General features: G+C 39.2%; 1 protein-coding gene across 1 annotated transcript in view; it reads left to right on the top strand.

Annotated features, from left to right (window-relative positions):
• Positions 1–21,951: 21,951 nt before the first annotated feature.
• Positions 21,952–24,336, top strand: part of LOC148415003 (ephrin type-B receptor 3-like) — a 69,669-nt gene continuing 67,284 nt past the window's right edge. The window contains exon 1 of the mRNA XM_088428847.1: positions 21,952–22,489. Coding sequence (XP_088284973.1) covers positions 22,432–22,489 — 58 coding nt within the window. The 5' untranslated portion in view covers positions 21,952–22,431. The remainder of the gene's footprint in view (positions 22,490–24,336) is intronic.

A 24,336-nucleotide genomic window follows, 5' to 3' on the forward strand; every position in this document is an offset into this window, starting at 1 on the left:
CTGGCTTGGCGTTCAAATGGCATTAAGAAAGAGTCCCAGTCATCAGTTCCATCAAATATGGCTAATTTAGGTCTTTGAGGTTCTGGCATGTTGTTAAAATAGACTCCAGTATTAGGTTCCCTGCTTCCATAGGTGGTGTGGGTATGTGAGGTCTCGTGCTCCGTGTCTCTCACTTCTGGGCGTCTATTGTCAGTGTCCGGAACTCGCCTTGATGGTCTTGAGCTTCGAGATCTTTGATTTATCACTTCCAATTCGGCTGCAAAAGGAACACGATCTCTTGGCCTGGTTGGTCCATGAATAGATGCACTTGGTTCAAATGAATGGCTTTCCTCCATTGACTGCATTGGATTAATGTCTTCTCCACCTTGTGCAGTAGCAAGTAATGCTTGGATCTGTGGTGTGGTTGGTTGTCCTGTTATATGTGAAAGGACAGGGGCCAACATCATTTGAAGGTGTCTTGCTTGTTGGTTCTGAGTTTCCAAGAGAGTTTGCAGCCATTTTGGAGCTATATCCGCCTCTGCTTGGCTTGCTGTTGCGCCTTGTAATTCCTCCGTCATTTTTGCTCAGTTTTTATTGTGTATTATGTCCACTTCGTCGCTACTTCCGCTCACGCTCTTATCGTGAAGGGGCGGACCGGAAGTTGTGTGCAGCGACGCTGCGACAGCTTGACAAGATCTCCTCTACTTTCCACGTTCAATTAGACGAACGGCAACGCGTTTTAGCTCGACTCCAGTTGTTAATCCGTTCGGAGCGGAGAGGAAAACAGTCTTTTCGATTCTTTACGGAATTATTTTGTAGAAATATCCCACTTCTGACACCAGTTGTCGTGCTGTTACCTTCCACGTGTGATGGCGAAGCGTGGGTGGACAGAGTCACACGACAAAAATAACTCCTTAGTGCACTTTACTTGTCTCCAATACGCACACAAGTTACACGCACGAGTGAACGTTTCGTTAACATACTCTACGTTGTTCTTGGCCTCTAGCTCGGGCACAGACAGCGCTGAGCAGTATCCGTGCAGTGAGCCGTGAGTACCAAAAAACAACCATAGAACAACAACTCGTCTCGCGATGACAACCGCGAACTGGACACGAATGTTGCATTCAATGACCAAACTTGGCTCGGAAAACCAAAACAAGAATTGATACACAAGTATAGGTCGCCAACATCTGAACTGCCTTACAATATGCAGCCCATACAGCCAGTCTAAGCCCCTTCAGTAAACAAATAAATATCCTTAGAATAGGAAGACAAGCATGCTTGACTTTATGAAAAGCAAGAATAAAACTGTTACATAGACCTTGTGTTGTTCCTGCAGGTTGCCATGCCACCTTGAAGCTAATGTTTCTTGATTAGCTTATTTGTTAGCTGCACCGGTTGTGTCTGCTAGCTGAAGACATGAGCGGTAAATCTTGCACCACATTTAAGTGTGCTTCAAGCCACAGAACATCTTGAAGCCACTTTTCAGAAGAAAAAAAAAGTCTAGTTCAGGCCCGGTTGTTGTCATGGGTGAAAGTTACGTTTGGTACACAAGTGCGAGAAGTGAAGCATGCGACATTAGATATCAGTGATTTCTATCATGCGGGCGTACCCGCATCTGCATCCTTGGTAATAATGCATTACACCTAGTGGACACTATACAGTGGTACCTCGGTACTCGACCATAATCCGTTCTGAGGTGGTGGTCGAGCACCGATTTGTTCGAACACCGAAAGCAATTTTCCCATAAGAAATAATGGAAAGTATGTGTGCACAAGTAAATGTGCACAAGCAGTACATGATAAAGATAAAGATAAATAAAGCATTATAAACCATTTTGTATAATTTACTTACGTTTTGGAGAGTGGTTGATGGCATACAGGAATGGATGTGGAGAGGACGGGAGGGAGTTACTCCTTCCATGATGACGCTAGCTAACTGCGACGCGAGGTACACCGCGTTCATATTTTGCTATAATTTCCTTCTTCGGTTCAATAGTGGTCCTCATTGTTTTCCTCTTTGCCTTCCCCTTATCACTGTCTTTCTTTGGACCCATTATTAAGGGCTAGAGCAACACGAAAAAGTTTAAATCCGGGAAGAAATACTCGAACAAACGTCTTACTCCGCTGGCGGTCTGAGTTGAACTGGCGCTTACCCGCTGGCCGAGAAGGGCCGAGGAGCGCGTTCGGGTCGGCTCGGCTCGGCTCGGCTAGGCTCGGCTAGTCGAGAACCGAAAATCTGATCGAGGTACGATGCATTACCTACTTGATTTTTTTGGTCGAGCACCGATTTGGTCGAGTATAGAGGCGTTCGAGGACCGAGGTACCACTGTATATATATACTCAAATCTGATGTTGCCTGGTAAAATCAGTGAACCCTGAAAACGCTATATTTAACTGTCATTGCATCACATTAAAAGAATGTATTAAAAAAATATTTAGCTATTGTAATATCACATGAGTCCTCAAGGACATCACACCTAAGGTGTCCTCCAAACCCAATCTGGTCGTAGTGTCCACCAGGTAGTGTGATATTATGATAGCTAAAGAATTATTTTTCTTAATCATTCTTTAAAAATGTCCTGGAAACAGTTAAGTGTACACTTAAAATTCTATATTCAAAATCAGATATGGGTGGCAACTATTTTGGTGGAAATCTGGGGTTGTGGAATATGTCTTCCAGGATTAGTGTGGTATTGCGATTAAAAAAAAAAAAAGTTTAAAAAAATATATATATATTAAAATTCTAATGACAGTGAAGTATTGGTATTTCAGGGCTCTTCATTTTTGACTTAAAAGACCAGATTCGGAGGGGACCACTTCTTCTGGAGACCTGGCGTCAGCAAGGGTTCTCCACAAATTGTCTGATGTTGTGATGTCTACTTGGATTACCGTAATATGCTGATTTGAAACCATTTACCCATATCTTAATTTCACCTCAAAATTGAAATCAACCCTCACGTGTTTTTTCCAAAGTGCACTAACTGCGTTATAACAGACATCTAATGTCATTATGAACTCGAGGTTTTCACATCCATGTAGGCCAAGCGGACGCCTTTAATTTTGAAAGTGACAAGCCCCTCTTGTCAAAGGCCCTTTACCCTAATGCCAAGAATAAAAAACGGGAGCTGCTGGCTTGATTTCATTCTTCAATTTTTTTAGATTTTATTTTTAGGCAAAATCACTCGGCCCTAGTATGCGTGTAAATTTTTGGCTAGCAGATGTGGCTACTTTAAACCGTATGCCCTACTTAGTCACTTATGGATGTTTCTTTGTTGATCTGAAAAAAAAAAAATCCTGGGGTTAACTGCTGTGTCCTCCTTTCAGGTACATAATGACAAACAAATACTAGAGTCTTTTGTTAGACCTGAAAAGAGTTAAAAATAACTCCCCACTTTTGCTGGAACTTCAGCCAACCTAAATCAGGTTGTCATTACCTGATATTGACTATTTTCCTTCCTCCTCTCAGAGATTAATTAAGACCTCATGTTTATTAGAAATACTAACATTTGGACAATTTAGAGTGCCCAATGCATATTTTTGGAATGTGGTAGGAAACAAGAGTACCACGCAAAGCAAGCAATGTTTTCACCAGTCTTCCATTGTGCGCCAATAATAATAATAATAATAATAATAATAATAATAATAATAATACTAATCATCATCATCATCATCATCATCATCATCATCATCATCATCATCATCATCATCACCATCATCATAATCATCATCATCCATGGGAGTCAGTGGCGGCAAATTACTTACAACTGTAAGTAATTAATTATTATTATTATTTTCTCATTAAAAAGGTCCCAATTTTGCTTATTTATTTCATGATAAAAGTTTTTGCACTTCCACTTTCTTACACTTGGAGGTGCTCAGGCTGCGTGAGTGAATACAATTGTACAGTAGACCGTACACATCATTTTGCATCGTGATTCATTTCCCCTGCGTCTCTCTGCCAAATTAAATTAGCTTCCAACCTTAAATTTTAGTTTTTGTAACACCCAGACTTTTGTGTCCCCTCGGCTTCTGTCGTCACCCTTTGCAGGACTGAGCAGCGGAGGGCTCCAAAGGGGCACAGTCACATGCACTCATTGTCATTACCACGACTTTTTTATGTACTGTATAGATATGACCGCGGAGCCATTTTTGCAATGTGCACTTATAGTTTATCCTGGAACCGCCCTGTGGGTTGTATCAGTCTAATCCACTCAAGTACCAAATAAACCTTACTAGAGACATTTCACACGCACACTCCCGGATCTCATTTTGAAAAGGTGCTATAAAAATGCTTGCTCACAAGCTAGGTGAGTGTCCTGCTAGAAGTCATGGAGAAGGAACGACAGCTCCTAATGGTTATGTTCAGATATTATTCCTAATAGTTGTTTGACTTTTGGCTTAGTTTCTATCAGTCAGCGGTTGTCTCAGAGAGGATATTGCATGATGCGTTTGGCAGTTTCTACGGCCAGATGGCCACCATAAAGGGCCTTGCTACCATTCACAATGATAGGTATTTGATTGCAGGTCCCCTGAGTCTGAAGCCAGCTACTTCTTGTAAAGTATCTTCCACATAGAAATGGTTTGCTGCTGGGGAATTCACCTAGTCACTTTTTAGATGTCATGAGATGCCACCAAAGTCAAATAATATATATAGGAAAAGAGAACATTAGCGCATGTTGTGGTGAAATGTCAATTGAGAGACAATCTTTTATTTGGCAGAGTGGAGCAAAATATTTCCTGCATTAATGCAATTATGGGGAGTGTATACTCGACACTAGTGGTTCTCAACCTTTTTTCAGTGATGTACCCCCTGTGAAATATCTTTTCAGCCAAGTACCCCTTAACCAGTGCAAAGCATTTGTGGGTTTGAAATAAAATACTTAAATCATGCCATCAATGTCTGATTTATTAAACTTTAGAACCTTTCAAACTTTATTTGTTATTGGGCCACACAAAAATAATTAATATAAAGTGTCCTCTTTTGGATCATAGGAGTAATCTGTTATCAAAAAGAAATAATTTAATAATTAATAAATATTAATTAAAAAAAATAATCAACATAAAGTGACAGACCTGCTCTCGAAAAGAAATGTGTGAATAAATATTTGTCCTCAGAAAAATATTCAACTTAAAGTGTCTGCTTCTGGGATCATCATAGAGTTAAAGTTAAATCATTAACTTGACAGGTAACGAGAGGAGGCACATGTTAGGTTGAACCATTCTAGTATGGGGAGAATAATGAAAATCAAAAAAACCTACTGATCATAAAATTTATTTTATGAACTTATATTTTGCTGAAACAAGTATTTAGTCGATCATTATTTTTAAAGGATATTTGCGTATTTGTTGGTTTTATTTAAATTCCCTGAAGTTACTTCAAGTACCCCCAGGGGTACGAGTACCCCCATTTGAGAGCCACGACGCTACACCATTTATATAAAGTACACTTTTCCGGTGTATTTTTTTCCCATCATCAGCTGATCTATAAGTATAAAAGTAAAACATTTTTAAAGGGGTGTGAATGAATAGCAAGTTTTCAGTATTTACAGGAGAGCTTATCTCTATAGCTTTTGCCTGTGATTTCGGTATTGCATATTCTCACGAGATGCAGGATCTTTGGATCGGCTCCTTCAACCAGTCCCTTCAACCAAAATTAGCTCAGATTTACACCAGACGATTAGGGCTTGGAAACTTTGACTGTCACGTGATTCAATTTGATTCAGCTTTTTAGGAGTAGAGTTCGATTCAGAATTACCTTTGAGTTCAATTCAATTGACAATGATTTTTGCGTCAAGATATAGATGTGCAAAGAATTGTCATGCTCTACTCTTGTCAGAATGACAAATGGAGACATTAACGTTTGATTTTTTTTTTTTTAACTTTATTATATTTTGCATTGTAAGGAAAGTGCCTTTTTCTGCAACAAAACATGTGGACAACAACTATTTTCTCTATTTTCATTGATTGACATACCAACTTCTAGACTGGAAGATGGAAGCTTTGTCATTTGTTTATCGTAAACCTAAGTGACTTCATGGAGCATTTATTGTAATAAAGTAAAATATCAAAGTAGTTTCACCTCCATAATTCTTCTTGATATATGTCTGTTTTTATCGTTTGCTAGAAAGCCCGCCTTCATTAGATATTTGTAGTTGTTGTCATTTAATGCACCGATAGACCTGTTTTTCTTTCAGAGTTTGAAATGTCCAACTGCATTTGAATAGTTAGCAGCTAGCGCTAAAGACGGAGACTTATCCTGGAATTTGTAGAGATTAAAGAAAGACTGCCGAAAGTTTGGAGAAGTAAACTATCTGTTTCTTTCTTCTGAGATGGGCTCATTATTTTTCTGTGCGCCAATTTCAAGCAAGATAAACCAAAATGATTGGGAGGTCCTTCATCATGCAGAAAGATAATGACCCCCTGAAAACAGTGCCAAGACAACGAGAAGAGTTCATTAGGGGCAAGAAGTTACCTATCAAACGTCCATTTTTACAAACAGACTAAGAACACAAGTGTTGGACCATAGAAAAGAATCACACAGTGCTGTTATTAAGCACCGCAGTTTGGAACATAGATTTATTAAGCCCTAATTTAAAAACTGTACGTGTCTAATCCAAAGGACTTAAAATTTGTCACGCAAACATTAAATACAAACAAACACAATTTTGTCATACTTTTGAAAAATTATGATCAGACAATGGAATATTATGAAAATGTTTTTGTGTTCAAAATCATCCCTCTCTGATCACATTTTATGCCTTTAATTTGATTTTAATTACATTTTCAGACCCTATCGTGCCATGAATAAATCCAACCAATTGGAAATTGTTGCGTCAATAATTTGCTCATGCATGTCATCGCTCAGAAAATTCTTGAAACAACTGGAAGTCATTAGATTGTAGAGGTGTCCCTAATGTTGTGACTGGTGTCTTTTTATATATTTGGTCATTGTAGTTTTACGACACTCCAACACAGGCTCACTTTAACAGCAAAATCAAATACATCAACTTGCTCTTTTAAGCCACAATGGCCGAAGGAGTGGAAAACGTCAACCAAGTCATTGAAATTTTCTTGAGGAAAGAAAGATGAATGGCTTTTTGTGTCGAAATAAGTGTTTTGGGGGACAGCTGTTTTTGTGTGTGCAACTAATGTATTTATTTTTTTCATTTTTAATATGGTGTTGTTATTCTATTACGTTCATATTCAATTAATGGATATCACGTATCTTATGTCGTGCTATGTTTTAATTGCTGTTACGGGTTTATTGATGTTTAAATGCTCTGGATAATGGCTTGTGTTGTATACAATTAAGGTGATGCAATGCCTGTTAATGCATACATGTGCTTCTGTATATGATTTCTCCAGCCATGGTGTCATACATGATATTATGAGAGGTATTTATTGGAGAAGAACATCACTGAAGGCCCGTGTGAAATGCACGGACCGCTACTGCATCCAGGAAATGACGCGAAACAGAGAAGGAGTTTTACAATGTTGGTAGCCACAATGAGGACGCTTGTTGTACAACAAAACTCAAAATTCACACTCCATGTTTACACCTACAGGCAAGTACTTAATTAACCTAACATACTGCACATCTTGTAGGACCGTGGGAGGGAAGATCTACGCAAGCAGAGGAAAAAACAAACTATAGTGATGTTGTGTATATCAATGATTCTCACTACCAAAAGAAAACTGCTCATTGCAGCCAGTCGCAGAATTTTGTTGCACTTGGAGTCGCACAGAGACAAATGCGATACTTCTTGAACTGAAAACAGAATCCAAATATAAGGAGGGTTGTGACGTTTGTATGTTGTAATAGAGCAAGAGTGTATGACTTGACTTATGACTTTTGTAACCTAAATAGCGAACACATATGCACACCTTCCATGGTGTGACTTAGTCCAACCTTTAGATATGATATATGATATCATAATTTAGTAAGTCGGTGCAAAAGAGCAGCCACTCTACTCTGAGCCCCTCTCATCTGACTAACCTTTTTACCCAGTCTCTAAGGGACACCCAGCAGTGGAACTCATCTCAGCCATTTGTTGTTCTTTCAGCCACTTCCCACAGTTTGCCACTGTAGGTGAGAGGCGGGAATGTATATCGACCTGTAAACTGAGAGATTCTCTTTTCCAGACGGGTGGTATGAGTCTGCAGACACTGCACCGATTTGCACTTCTCTCACTTGCGAATAAAACGGCAAGATACCCTCTCACTCCCTCATTTGGAAAGATCTCATCCCCAGATAAAGCAATGCCACTCCAAACAGACAAGTTCCTAAATGGCTTTGCTTGGCTCAATTACCAGTGGTACTGTACACCTCCATTTTGTATGACTTCTTGAACAAAGGTGCATGGGGAGGAAGTGCGTATTCATATGGACCTTTCATTTTTGATAACGAACTGACAAATACAATGGGGGAGGGTTAGGCGATGGGAGGGGCTGGAGGGTTCAAGCAGATTGTCTGAAATTATACAATTTCTCTTCATGACCCCGTAAAGTGAATTCAGAGATTTCTTCCAAAATACATTGCCATACTTGAAGGGCTTTTCTGAAAATGTGTGAGGACAGAGTAACATTACTCACTATTACAGTTGGGGGTGGTGGTGCGCTCAAATGCCACCCTGTGAGGCTGTGATGCACTTGGACATCGCCCCTTCCCCACCACATAAAAAATAAATAAATAAATAAATGAGATCTTATGTAATTAGGATTTGCAATTCAATTCACTAATCTAATCTATCTCTTTTTAATTTCACAGAAAAATCTCTGTTTAGATACATTGTGTTATTGTAGTAGATGAAAAGATTGATATACAGTACAAAAAAAATGTGGTTTTACTTTAACAGAAGTTTTGACCCATGTAATTGTAACCATTTACTCTTTGTTGTATTGATGACTACAAACTTTAGCTTTGCAAACGTCAGTTTCGGCAATCAAGAGCAATGGCCTTTTGTTAATTGCCAAATATTTAGAAATTAACTCTAAATTAAAATGTCATACATTCTGCCCATCGCAGACTCAAATGCAAAATATTCACAAATTTAGTTGGGCTTTCCAATGGCTGACTAAATTAATGTCTTTGTTGCTATCAGTAGCTTTGGCTGCAGCCACAGCTGGGTGCTTTACATTTATGTGGTAGACTAAACTTCAGCTGTTTCTGTGGTAAGTAAGCTCCTTCTTAAAAAAAAATAAAATCACTCTACCTTTATCAAAACTTGATATACACAATGAAAAAATACAGTGCTTTAACAATAACTGTTATTAACTGATGACATATTTTTTAATCTGACACTTCTAGTGAAAACAAGAGCAAATTTGCTTGCATGAGCAATTACCTGGTTAAATTGCAACATGATAGGTTTGCCTCGTAGGGGACAAGAGAAATAAAGATGAGCAAAAATAGGCAGACTTCAAAGCACCCTGTTGCGTGCTGTGAGTGCACGTATGCAATGATGAGGAAGAGCGGAGAGTGACAACATTTTTTTTCAAGTTTTTTTTGACAGCCAGAGTGTAGACCGGAGGACGTCGAGCTTACATTTCCCGTTTAAAATGCCTGTTGTCCTGGTGTGGAAAATCTCTGAAACGTCATTTAAATTTGGCAGGGTTATTAACAACACTCTTCCCTCTGGTGTGTCAAATTTAAAAGACATTCATTTCACATTAGATGGACCCAACTGGTCCAAAAAATAGGATTTTTTTTTAATTTTTTTACTTTTTTTTTTTACTACATGTCAGGTTCACCAAATAGACGTTTATAATAATTAGGCAATAAAGAGAGAAAGGGCACTGTTTCTATTCTTTTCGAGTGGGATCGAGAGAGAGGAGTGTAGCGTTTATTTGTTCACTGCACATTCATTCTCCAACGCTACTTCTAACACCCCCCATTTTATATGATACAGAGGCATCTGATTACATGTAAAATTGGCAGACAGTATACTTGTTAATGTGTTAATATTAGCAAGAGTCCTTTATCAATCTTCACATTCTCTGGTAGTGCGTGTGAGCCCAGGGGTCCTGGGGTTCCGTCGTCAATGTCTCCTTATCAGCTGTTTGCACTCTGCAGTCCAGTTGTCCTCTTGTAGCCACACCCAAGCTGAAAACACTCATTTATGCTGCAAATATTTACTATCATGGCAAATGTATAATAACTACTCAAAATGCTTCCAACACTACTCAAAATGTATCTTTATTCATTTACCCTCTCCCAGCCACAACGGCGGCAGCTACAAGGGCAGCAGACTCAGAAAGAATACAGTGGGCCCCCGTGTTACGACCTTAATCCATTCAGCGGCTAGGCTCGTAACTCGAATTCGCCGTATGACGGGCAATCCAAACCTATGTTAATTAGTGAATGCGTGCAACGCGTGCAAAAACCTTAGGTAAACACATGACGACTATATACACATATTAAAAATGAGTAACATAATCTACTGTACAGTTAAATTAAATAACATAAATATACAAAGGAAAAATGACATTTACCTTTGGGGTGACGTGACTTGAGCTTTTCTGTCTTTTTATTGTCTCCTGCTTTGTTTCTATTGTCATTATCCTCTTACTTCTTCTTTATCGCCACTTGCCATTTTAGAAGCTGTGTCTAACAGATAACAGTTTGCAAAGTCTTCATAACACACGGACCAGCTCCCGCCATCAAGCAAGGTGAGGGAGTTCGGCAAATAGCAAGTCGGCATTTCTGTGATTGACGTGACGCCGGCCAATAGCATATCGGCATCTCCGTGACTGCCTTAATCGACCAATAGTTTATCGGCATTTCCGTGACATGTGAGAAAAGTTGTTTTTGTTGATGCAGCAAAGCGAAAAAAATAGTGCGGACACACTGACCGGCATGTTGGACGGTTCGTAAGACGAAAGGTTTTTGCGTAAGAGGGGGACAAAAAATAACGCCGTGGTCCACGTCGTAAGATGAAAAATATGTAAGACAGGGGGTTCGTAAACCGGGGGCCCACTGTACCTTGATCTGAAGGTGCATTAATGAAGTAAGGAAGTTTTTTGAAAAACAACGACATCCTCAGGTTTTATGTGTAACTGCAACCTTGATGGAATTCTCGCGTCTTGGTAGCAATGCATCACATATACAGCTGATGTATTTTATTCTTCAGATATATTTCTGCTTCTCTTACATTTCGAGTAAAAGTGAAGCCAACGGTGGGTCTTTTTCAAACCAAGAGGTGTTCTGAGGCTTCGCCATTCGTCAAATGTCTTTCTGATGTTTACTATTGTCATCTGTTGCATTCAAGGGAAGTCGGACGTTTTTCAGTTAGAAAATGCTGCCCAAATAACACCGACTTCATTAAACATAAATAAACAAAATAAATAAATAAATAAATAAACAAAAATCACTACTTACCATATTTGTTGTTTACGTGCACCTCAAACACTTTGAGGTCCAAGCTAGGGCGGTCCTTGTGGGAAATATACCACTTGTCACTTTCTTTAAATGCAGCCTTTGAGTCTGCATCCCGAGTTTGGATTTTATTGAGGTTGTTGCATCGTGCTTTAAAAGCAGGTCATCAAAAAGACCAAAACTCTGTGAAGGAAGTGAAAGTGAGTTCATGAAGAAGTGGATTCCAGTCATTTTTGGACAGAAATTGACTCATTTGTCTGTAGAGCAGTAAAATTGCTACATTAACAAAATGCCAAAAAATTCCGATCCGTTCAGTCACCTGTGTGTTTTTAGTTTTTATCTGTCAACTGTCAATGTCTTGACTGTAGGGTTTTAATGTAATTTCCATTTATTTCACTAGAGAGGGAAAGGTAATTCAAGTGTTTTTAGTTACGTGTGTGTGGTCAAAGTACATATTTTTATGTCCAGGCTCCACAATATGATGGCGATGTCTCTTTACAGTAGCTGATGAGTGTACTCACTATCTGCTAGATTTGCTGTGATGTATTACCAAAAATCATTCCCCATGTGCCAAAAAAGATGCGAGGCCTTCCCTGCAGAGGACATCAACAAGCCAGCGGCAAAAACATTTTCATTTTTCATTTTCTTCCCCTTTTTAATTCGTCTCCATCCTGTTAGAACGTGGCTTGGCTCCGTCGTGGCTGATGAGATATAATTTTATTTTTTTCTGCCTTTCACTATTCCCTTTGCCGCCATTCCAGTGGGAGCTCAGTTGGCTGCATCGTGCCGGCAAGGGATGTGAATAGAGAGAAACCACGGATTCTGCCAAAGCAAGTAATTGTTAAATTGCGGCAAATGTACCCCATGCGAGCCGAGCGAATACACAGAGAAATCATCAAAGCCTGCCCACACCCTGTTTATCTAAGTGAAACTTAGCTCATTGGAAGACTGGAAGAGCCACCTCAGATGGACTGGGCCCACCTGGGTCCATTTAATCAATGCTGCAGACGAGCATTGAGAAGGAACAGTCTGCAAACGGAAGTGCGCTTCTGAGTCAGCTCGCAGGAGATTAGAAAGAAGGAGAGAATGAATAATGGTGAAGGAAAATAGTGAGAAAAAAATTACAGAATGTGGCGAATCATCAATAACACCTCCTGTGAATAATTCTGAAGGAAACACTGTACGCGCCCACGACAGTGAAATTGTTCCTAATGAGTTTATGCCTAGTGTTGAATCAGCGCTCGTTATTTCACTATTCATTCGCTGCTGAGCATATCTCCAACCTTCCAAGTGTCCAGCTGAAAAGATGTGTCTGTTCAACCCTTGCGATACTATTCATTTTCCATGCACACGCACTGTATGTTCAGAAATGTCAGAATTGACCCAGAGCAACAATATCATTGAAACTTTTTATTATGAGCACATATGAAAAGACAACGGCTTCAGGATGTCTGTTAAATCCAAACTATCGGGATGATTGTTCTCAAATATGAATGTGCAGTGGGCATGATTATAGATGTGTGCATGAATTTTGGTTACAAATGATCATTTTTGTACATTATGAGGCAATATTTATTCTTTCTCTTACCACATATATGAAATAGCATAAATCCCAAATATTGAATTGGTCTTTCTAATATTTTTAGAGGATAGAGGGCATGAAGAGAGATTTATAAATAAACACTGGTGTGGATTGATCACGATTTTTTGACATGAGATGACAACCACAGTTGCTGAAAATATTTCTCTTTCTTTCCAAGAATAACAACATAAACCTGACATTTTGAGAGTGGGCACAGATGAATGATGCCATTGTTAACAGCAGAGCAAATAGAATAGAACAGCCGCCATGTTTAAGTTGAGTATTTTGGCCAATTTGAAGTCATTCTCTTCCACATCATACTTGCAGCATTTTAGCCAAGGCATGGCACACTCGTAGTAGCGTGATAAGGAAGTGGTCATATCATTTAGAATTTTCACCGGTGAGCTGGATTGCTGTTGTAAAAAATTTCAGCCTCGTTTAGGTGTCTGAAAACTAGGACCTATTGCCACCAAAATTCACATTTATACACTTGTTCTCTTCAATAAATATAAACTTAAGCATAATATTTTAGATTTTGTGACTTGACAATGGTTTTTCCTCATATGAGCTTACATTTGTAGCTGTCAAAAATATCCAAAATCTTTTGCTGATCGTTTTTGTATTGGTCACAGTCTTAAGTGGACGAGACTACAAAAGTGCATATGACAATTGGTGGCAATTGATCACCATTTTAGGCAGTGGTTCTCAAATAGGGGTAGGGGTACCCCTGTGGGTACTTGAAGGAACTCCAGGGCTTACTCAAGATTTTCAATAAAATAAACATGCAAAAATCCTTCAAAATAAGTATTGAATTAATGAATGAGGAAAATATAGGTTCATAAAACAAATTTTATGTTCCATAGTCCCTCATAATAGAATGGTTTGACCCAATTTAACACGTGCCACCTGTTGGTAGTTGTCAAGTTATTTATTTATTTATTTTTTTGTGAACAGATTTCTACTTTCAAAAGAGGACGCTATGTTGAATATTTTGCTATGGATAAAAATATATATATATAATTACAGTATTTCATTTGCAAACAGGTTTGACACTTTACGATGATTTTTTTTGTGGTTAAATATTTATATTTATTTATTACATTTTGTTTATTTTATTTATTTTTGTGAACTGATCTCTTCTGCAACCCCAAAAAAGGATGCTTTATGTTTGGTATTTTTCCGTGGACAAATATTTATTCATAATTATTTCTTTTGTGAGCAGGTCTGGCACTTTATTATTTTTTGTGGTGGATATTTATTAATAATGAAGTTAATGATTTATTTTTCCCAAATAATGATGCTTTATGTTTAATATTTTTCCATGTACAAATAAATTACTATTTTTTTTTATTTTACATCAAAGCCAACATTTTATGTTGATTATTTTTTGGGACAAATATTTATTAATAATTAAGTTATTTCTTTTTTCAAACAGATGTGTCCTATATATACATATATATATATATATATATATATATATATATATATATATATATATATATATATATATATATATATATATATATATATATATATATATATATATATATATATATATATATATATATATATATATATATATATATATATATATATACACACACACATGGCATGCCATGCCATGGTCAAATAAGTGACAGCTTTGGCTGATTAGTACTGAAAGTTTGCAAGTCAGAGGAAGTGCAGCTGGTACTCCAGGACTTACCAGTGGTACTCATAGCTTCTTGACAAGGAGTCATTTCTGTGAGATAAACACATCCAATTCATAGCCCATCACTGTGGCGCACGCAGAGCAACTTGCTGACAGGCCATTGTGAAGAGCCCAGCAGTGCCTTTGCCCTTTGACACCTTCTAACAGCCAACACCCTGTCATAGCATAATCATGACTCATTACTTTACCATTCTGCGGCGCAAAAAGCCACCCCTGCACTTTTCCACGTCTGGTTTCCAAAGGATTTGTTTCAGCCTCGTTAACAAATAAGCTCAGATAGAGCGACGTTGGCTGAATGTGAACATTTATGCGATTTTGTGTGTGACGAGACATCTTTGGATTGGAATAGCAGTGCGCAATACCTGAGGATTGAGTGTCTGAATTTTCTTCGATCTGTTCCTGTTTGCCAGACTTTTTCTCAAATATTGGCAAATGAGAGATGGCCGTTTTTTTTAAAATCATGAGGGTAGCTATTTCCCGTTAGTATCAGCAAAGACTGCCTGTACCTGCAAGTGCAAGGCAAATGAACGACAAATAATCAGCTGCATCTTCTGTTTGTGATTGTTAGTGATTGCTTAGACAGGGGTGTGAAACACATTTTTATCGCGGGCCGCATTCTGGTTATAGTTTCTATCGGCTTTCCTCTGAAAGTTTAAAGCTTAAAACAACTTGCAAATATGGTACTTTCATCACAAACTTGAAGTCATAATTAGCATTTCGTGGGCCAAATAACATGATGTCGGAGGCCAGATCTGGCCCCCAGGCCTTGAGTTTGACACCAGTGGCTTAGAAGAAAGAGAAGGAAAAAAGTAAAAACATTTTTCCCTGTAAGTCAATAAGTAAATAAGTTCAGTTCTTCTACTTTTACCAGAGTATTCTATTACACAAATATCTTTCTTAGAGTGAGAGTGCTTTTGGCACCTCTGGAGATTCAATAAGGACCAAAAAGCAAAACACCTGCTGTGGACCAAAAATATGCAAATTGGCGCTGGTTGCTGCATATGCTAGAGTGCTGCCTACCAGGGGGGCTGCACTCAAGGGGGATGTGTGTGTTTCATACAGTTTGAAAAATTGGGCAAGCGTATGAATAATTTTGGGCTCCACTGTATTCGGTTTGGTTTTTATCCCTCTCGCTACCCGAGGCCTGCTCAATCTAATGAGATCCAACGCAAGAGCAATATTTTGTTTTTGCTATACATTTATCCTTCGCCATATCAGACTTGCAAATGGTACAAAATAAACACGCGATAAACACATTCATAGACTAAGTGCGCAAATAGGCTAAACTTTTAGCTAGTCATCCCCGACTCAACTGTACATTTGCTGACTCAGGTGTCAGATTCACCTTTTACAGACACGCACGTTCAAAGTCAGCGATACTACTGTGTAGAAACTGAGAATGGCCAGAACAAGAATACCAAGTGTGCCTAAAATGCATTTTTTCTACTGGTATACATTTTTAAAATGATAAATGAATGGTAAAATAATGTTGTAGTTATAATGAAATAATTTACTTTAAGAATTTTCCTCTTTCACGGTGTTGTGGAACATCAAGTTAAGATAAACGAGGAACTGTTGTCAAATATACAGTACCATTAATTTTTTAAATTTTAAGTCACTTTGATGCACTTTGTTTTTTTTTCAGTTTTAGACTAAGCTGTAACCCGTATAAATGCTGTAAAAATAATTAACAGCTGTTGAAAGTTTATTTATATTGTTTTTTTCATGTTTTATTGAATGATACAGGTTTAGGTGTACAAATACAATTTTCATAGATAGTAATCTTATTTATAGGCAGAATGTCGAGTGGGTAATATGATAAAAACACGTTTTTCCATTATCTGTTGACTGAAAATGACGTCACAATAACGATAAATCATGGCTCACCTGTCTCTGGGTTTGATCATTTTACATTTCATGAGGTGAGCCGTGATTGGTTGTTATCTGAGCTTTGAGTAAATGCCAAGTCACTGCATGAATTATAGACTACTATAATTGTCTTTAACCTGCTGCACATGATAATTACTATTTATTTTTTTCATTTTTAAAAAAATATTTCAGCTGTAAAAAAATATCATTTTTTTTCCATTCACAGGCTTTTTTTTCACTCATCAATCTCTCCTCACCATGCACACCGCCACATGCGCTCTCCATTCTAGTAGCTTCACATGCCTTAGGGTTAATCAAATCAATAAATGAAATGAACAAGCAGTAATTTGGTTTTCCTCAGATGTATCAGGCTAAAATCTCTCTTCATAAATAGCCAACAGCATTTTCCTAAATGCCTGAGCAAAGCAAAATCTCACTTCACTGGTTATGTGGCCACTCATTGCTCAAAATTAGATTTTTTACATGCGGATTGAAAACACATGGAACCCTCGTGTAAACCACGAGGAGGAAGACACATTTGAGATTGATGGCAGAATTGCAGCTGCATAAGCACAACATGTGCATTGGTGCTCATACGTTGTTTATCCTCCGCACAGACACAGTCTGGGGTGCTGGGCCGACTCCATAATTCACAAGTAGTTTACAGTTTGTGGCTTTTTTTTTGAGATCTTCTGTCAGCTCCTACTTGTCGGCTTGACACTAACGCCCCACAGAGCTACTTTTCATTTCCTCCGCTTCCATCCATGGCTGCTTGTGTCTCCTGCTCAGTAAAATATGGACTTTTAGCCCCCCTGAGCCCAAGAACTGACTTGTCATCTCGAGCCAGATGGGATAAGATGTAGCTGTTTCCTTTTATTTTCCCCACCTGTCGAAACAACAACGAAGGCACCAAACCATTTTTTTGTGTCTTTTGCTTCAGTTGTAGGAGTATACAATGCTACCTAAAGACGGATGAATTTCTGTGGTCAGAGATGACATCCTGCAGATTTGGTTGTTTCCTTGTGTGTGTCAAGAATCATCTTGGTCTGTCTGCTTGGAGATTATTGTCACTTATAATGTATTGTGTGTTTTTGGAAATATGGCAGTGCAATGATTCTCAACCACTGGTTTAATTTCAATTAATTGGTCCAGATATTGTGATTTATTTACTTAAAAAAAGCAAATCTTTGTTGATTTATCAATGCCAATAACAGTGATCTGAAAAATAATTAAATACAATATTCTTGGGAAGGATCTGTATGCTTGTTCATCTGATGTGATTTATACAATGAGTGGTTGTAGTTTTATTTATTTTGTTAAATTTAATGGAACAGGTAAAGATCTCATTGTTAGCACATCAGCCTGGCCACGGCGTTAGCTGTGTGCCATGACAAGCTTGCAAACAAAGCACTATTTGTGTCCAAATGAAGCTCCTCACCTCACAGGAGGATTTCCTTTGACATGAAATTCCACTAGATGGCGCAAAGCCAATATGGTTTTGGTTTGGCTTGACAGTAAATCAATGAATGGTTTTTGCTTGAACCTTTCAACCAATAAGGAAGGATAGGTTAAAGAAAAAAAGCTCAACTTTTCCATTTTTGTGTTTTTGTTTCTTTTTTTACATTTTTGTTTGATGATGTTTCAACATGAAATACTGTTATGTGCCTTACCTCAATAATGCTTGAGAAGGACTGAAATATGACTCTCCCAAAATAAACTATAATTGAATCATTTATTTGCTACTCTAGCGGAATACTATATATGTGAAATCTTCTGATTATTTGCCTTGATATATAACACCAACAATTTAAAAAAGAAAGGAGAATTTTTTTTTTTTTTTAACATATTAGCATCCTTCGCAAAACTGTATTGTCAAGACTGGGGCTAGCCGAGGACCTTGCCAGGGATGGCTTCAATCACATTTTGTAAATTTGGTTGCAAAACATTTGTTACCCTCCTGGAAAATACACCAACAAAGAGAGTCTACCAAGAAAGCATATTTCACAAATCCCAAGAGTCAAGCCTCTGGTGTCTGCTTATTCTCCTGTCATTATTTACCTGCTCCTAATGACCAATGGGGTAACTACAAAAAGCACGCCGAGTATCCTTTTTCTCCGTTTGAGTACGGCTGGCTAAAAGGAGCTGTCAATCACATCCCCCGACAGTGTGGGCTGACCCAAGCCTGCTGGGAACTGAACTGTAGTTAATTAGTGCACAAAGCTGGGGGGACAAAAGAGGGTTGGAGGGCGGAGGGGATGAGGGTGGCACAATTGCTAAAGCCAAAAAGATTGCTGGGGAAGGGGGATGGATTAAAGAAGCCAGAGGGGGACGAAGTCGTGGGGGGATCTTAAGTTTGGGATATTGTGAGCGTGCGTGTGTGTGTGTGTGGTTGTGTGTAGATGTCTGGGCGGGAAGATCTGGTGGGGAGGACTTGTGGGACAGAAAAAGCAGTGGGAAGCACAGACTGATGAATAGGTGGTGTGAAAGGGAGCCTTGTGCTCGAGCTTTAACTACTACACACACATCCACACACTGTGCTATACTCTGCAGTACTGTAAGTTGTACTATACTACTATACTATACTATACTATACTGTACTGTACTATACTATACTATACTATACTATACTATACTATACTATACTATACTATACTATACTATACTACTGTACTATGTACTATGTGCGCCTTGCTGTGCTGAGACTTATCGTGCTGTACCATACCATACTGTACTATACTATACTATACTACACCATACTATACTATACTATACTATACTATACTATACTATACTATACTATACTACTGTACTATGTACTATGTGCGCCTTGCTGTGCTGAGACTTATCGTGCTGTACCATACCATACTGTACTATACTATACTATACCATACTATACTATACTATACTATACTATACTATACTATACTATACTATACTATACTACTGTACTATGTACTATGTGCGCCTTGCTGTGCTGAGACTTATCGTGCTGTACCATACCATACTGTACTATACTATACTATACTATACTATACTATACTATACTATACTATACTATACTATACTATACTATACTATACTGTACCATACTGTACTGAGTATGGTAAAATGGTGGCAAATTACTACCCTTATCTAAAATAAGCTTGTCAACTCACTTCAGCATAGTTTCTTTGTAACCCAATGCCACAAGATGGAGGGAAAGACTACTTTTGTCTAAATTACCCTCCTCAAGTCCTCTTAATATGGTTCCTAGTCTTAATAATGGCGCACGGTTTTAATATACTGTAGTTTTTTCGAATCAAGATTGCACAGAAAGGCAGCACTTTTTTTTTTTGTCCAGTTGAAGCTTTGCAACTTACTTCAGCATAGTTCTTTAGTTCCATGATGAGATGGTGGCAAAGCACACATTTTGTCAAATGAAGCCCCTCAACTCATTTGCATCAGTGTCATTCCTTGAAACCAAAATGTCACAACAATGCCAAAAGGGTGAGTGAGGATGGTCTTATTGGCTGCTTCTGCTGCTGATCTTCCTTTTGACACCAACAAGACCTGGTGGTCTTGGTTTTGTTATGTTTTCATGCTGGTCTACAGGGGCATACACTGCAAAGGTCAAACAATCTCAATTGCTGTTTCAACTGTGTGAGGCTTCACATTGCACTAGTTTGGCTTTGGTTGGATTTTTTTTTTTATTCTGATTAATTTACTCTAATTTGCATTTACAGACAAATGATGTGAGTAGAATCACATGGAGGTTTTGTTGTGCGGTATCAGTCTCAAAGGCCACTCAATAAGCCACAGGAGATGCCGTCTGTCCATTGTTATCCAGGCTTACATTGACACTCTCCGAAGTCCATTTAATACAGCAATTGATCGACACGCTGCTGCCTGCTGTGTGGATGGACAAATGCTGCAGGGGAAGCTGGCTGCCGCTCAGCCCACCACGAAAACTGCTCAACCTCATCCTCTGCACCCACGGCCACCTCTGTCAAAACGCGCACACACTTGCGGGGGAAATGATCTACTTTGATTACAAAATAAAAGAGTTCATGGAAAAATACAGTGAAAACGCCACATAGCCATAGCCCCGTCTTACCCCAACCATACATGTCATCTTTGATGAGATGACGTCAGATTTTGGTGAGTGTGACGTCACTGCCTGAAGTCATTTTCAGGCAGCTGCTCCTTTATGACTCATATTTTTAATTGCCCCCGGTCCAGGAAGAAATGTTTACTAGAAAGGCTCACAACTAATGGAGAACTATTAACTTTGTAATGCTAAACTCATATTTTTTACAGTAATATTATGTAGAAACTATTAAATAAAAAACAAAAACAAATCAAGCTGTGTGAATGATTTCATTGCAGAAAATATGAACTATCAGTAGCTTTTGCAATTATTTATATCTTGTCATCTATGTAAGGTTCAACAGCACGACTGTACCTGAGCAGTAACAGCAATATTATGGAAATAAAACATGGATGACACTTTCACCAGTATTTACCCTGGAAGGTTGTGAGATGTACTCGGATTCGTCACAATCTCACCAAGAAAGTTATTGGCATTGAATGAGAGATGAATGGAAGGAAAGATGACTGTCAAAGAGGGCACGTCTCCCCTCCTGGCAAGCATGGCTATGTACATGTTGCCTAGGCAAATCATTATCAAAAGCTGTTTTAAAAAACATCATAACAAAAACACATTCGGATGCATGTTTCTTCTCCTTTTTTTATGAATAGCACTACAAGTCCTACAGTACTACATGTCCTCAAGGGCCTGTACCTTGCCGGGTTTGGATGATTTCCCCCTATCACACCTGGTTCAAGTGATCAGTAAGCTTTGCAGAAACGTGATGGTGGCCCTTGAAGACAGGGTTTTGGATAACAATACTTTAAGCCTTAATGATGTATTGTTTTTATACTTTAATTCGTTTGTCACAACCAAACCAGGTCCAGCCAACTATGACTTGCAAAACATGTAAACCTGTGTATTGCGGCTGTATTTCAATATATGTAATATGACATGGAACATTCAGCTGTATTATGAAATATATAATCCTATAATTGAATCAAATAATTGAATATAGTTAGGTGACACTTGTATAAAGAAAATATGCATATTACCAAATACTTTCACTTTTGTTTTATATTTTCGTCAACCTATTTCACATGATTTTTTTTTGTAAATCCATTTATTATTGCAAAGAATGCAGGGTGGATAGAACTTGGTGACATCAATGACAAATGTGTTTTTTATTTCCTATTCTTTAACATTGTTTAAATGCCTATGATTTTATTATGAAAGTCTTCACCGGATGCAGCTGGTCCATGAGCAGCGTTTGAACCACTGCCCCCCCCCCCCACCCCCCCACCCCCGAGCCCCCTCAGTCTGTCTGTCCCAGTGTTGCCATTCCGACGCACAGCCCCCGACGGAGGCGCAACAGCTAAGTGGAGTTGTCCAAGTGCACTTCCACAGAATCTCCAGTCCAGTTCCCACGTCTTCGGATGCGGGTTCCTCCCACCTCCCAACCCGATTCTACGCGCGCGAGGTGGGAGGACGGCAACCCCAGAGAGAGAGAGGGGAGAGAGAGAGCGAGAGAGAGAGATGCGCCTGTGGTCAGATGCTGGTGAAGTCAAACCACGGGAATGAGACGGCGCGCAATCACCGGAATAACGGGACGTGACTGAGTACCAGGGGCGGGGGTGTTTCAAAGCCACAACAGCAAAAGACACTTGGATGATGCCGGAATGGGGCGGCAGGAGCCCTCCGTGGTGTGAGTGAGGAACACAAAGCTCCGCAGCGGTGATCACTGTGTGAGCCCACCATCCATCCATCCTTCCACCCATCCATCCAGCCCGCCAGCCAAAAGCCCTCCCGAGGGTCTCTATTCATGTTACAAAAGCCTGGCTCCTGACAATGGATTACTTGCTGTGGGTGTGCAGCCTCCTCGTGCCAATGGTGTTGGCTGTTGAAGGTATGCTTGATTTTATTCTGCTGCTTTTTTGCCACTTTTGTCTCCCGCGCGAGAACAATAGCTATATTGGGTTCTATGACATCCCGAGAGATGAAAAGTAGATTGCGCGTTTCACTGCAGTCGCCCTCCGGCTGCAAAAATCAAAGGCAGTTAATATGGGATTCTATGGGTTTGCTACAGTAGGTGAGATGATGCCCATGCATTGCGGCTCAAGGGCTGCCCTGTTGCTATTGTCCCTGTTGTTGTCACACCCACTAGCACAGCGGTTCACAAACCGGGCTCTGGGGATACCCGAGGGTTGACCGACTGGAAGTTGGGGGTCCACAAAAATGATTTGATATACATATACAAGTGCATGATATCAACAGACTGTGAGGGGACCAGCTATGCCAATTACGGTACTTCTCCGAACCAATAGAAAGCTTTGATTTGATTGAAAAAAAAATATGCACATAAAACTGACATCCTTGCATGCATAATAGTTAATTTGCTGGTTTCGTACCCCACACTTGAAGGAAGATCATCTTGCCTTGCTTCCTATACGGTCGACCCCCCCCCTTCCCACACACACGCAACACACATTTGTGAATCTTCTGATTCGCATATGATTTTCCCCTCAATGTTTTTACCCTCTCCACAAATTCAAGACATATTGGATTATTGTCCTTTTTTCTCAAGAATGTGTGTGTGTGTGGGGTGGGTTATTTTATTATTATTTTTTTTTAATCCTCTTGATGCATTTCAATGACGTCTATTATAGCCTATGTGAATTTTGGCCATTTGCAGGCCTGCCTAGAACCTTTGAAAAGCTGTGGCATCTTGCTGATAAAAGGCAGAATATTGTGGGGGTAATGGTTCAATTTTGAAAAACTGACTTGAAAAAAATGGCTTTGGTCTTTTGAAAAGTTTTTACTCTTGAATAAATGCAAATTTAGTTCCAAAAACATGACTTTTAACCAGAAGCTCTTCTTTAAAAATTCAAGTCACTTCACGCCTCATTCCTCTTTTAGACTTTTTTGACACTTTCACTGTTTTTGTTCCTTTTAAAATTCAAAATTATTTTTCTTGAAAAAGCAAACTTTATTCTTTCTGCATCTTATTCTCAAAAAGTTTAAAATTCTTCTCAAATTATGACTTTTTTCATTAAAAATATACATTTAGTATCCTAACATCACAACTTTGGCATTATGGTACTGTTATCACTGAGTGAAAAACATTTCCAAAAATTGGTCTTAAAAATAAGGAAAAAAAAGCAAGCGCGAATCCATGCCATCCATGTCCGCAAAAATGAAGCGTGCTTTGGAGGATTAAACTACTGACCAGTCTGGATCAATGGATATCACCCCCCAATTCCTCCCTCACTATAACCGCCTCAAAGCCGGAGGGACATGCATGCGAAACATGATAGGTGACAATAGTGAATTAAAGGTCAGCGGTTTAACAAGTACGCCGCAGCCCCTTGAGCCATCTTCAGCACCCGGGTAGTGTTGCTGTGCTCCAGGGAGAGTCAAGTCCGCCCTCGCCGTTGCCGCCCGAGCTCCTCCTCTTCTGGGCTTGGGCTCCTGGCCGCTCTGCCTCCGCTGGAGCGCGGCCAGCGTGATTCCTCATCAATTCTGGTGTCAGCGAGTAAATCAATGCAGCGGGCACGCCGGCCTTCTCAAGTCCCAGTGGGCTTTTGTACCAAGATGATCGGCCCATTTTCTCCCAAGCCGACTGCGGATTTTTACTCAAGGCTCAGGGGTTAACTAGTGTTTGTCCTCTGAGTTTAAACATGGAGGGCAGCTCATCAGAGGGGGTTTAAGAGAGAGCAAGGCCTTTTTCTGCGATGCTGATATTTAGTTGGGCCT

The sequence above is a fragment of the Hippichthys cyanospilos genome, chromosome 12, assembly GCF_059441005.1.
Source record: "Hippichthys cyanospilos isolate Australia breed blue-spotted pipefish chromosome 12, RoL_Hcya_1.0, whole genome shotgun sequence".
NCBI lineage: Eukaryota > Metazoa > Chordata > Actinopteri > Syngnathiformes > Syngnathidae > Hippichthys > Hippichthys cyanospilos.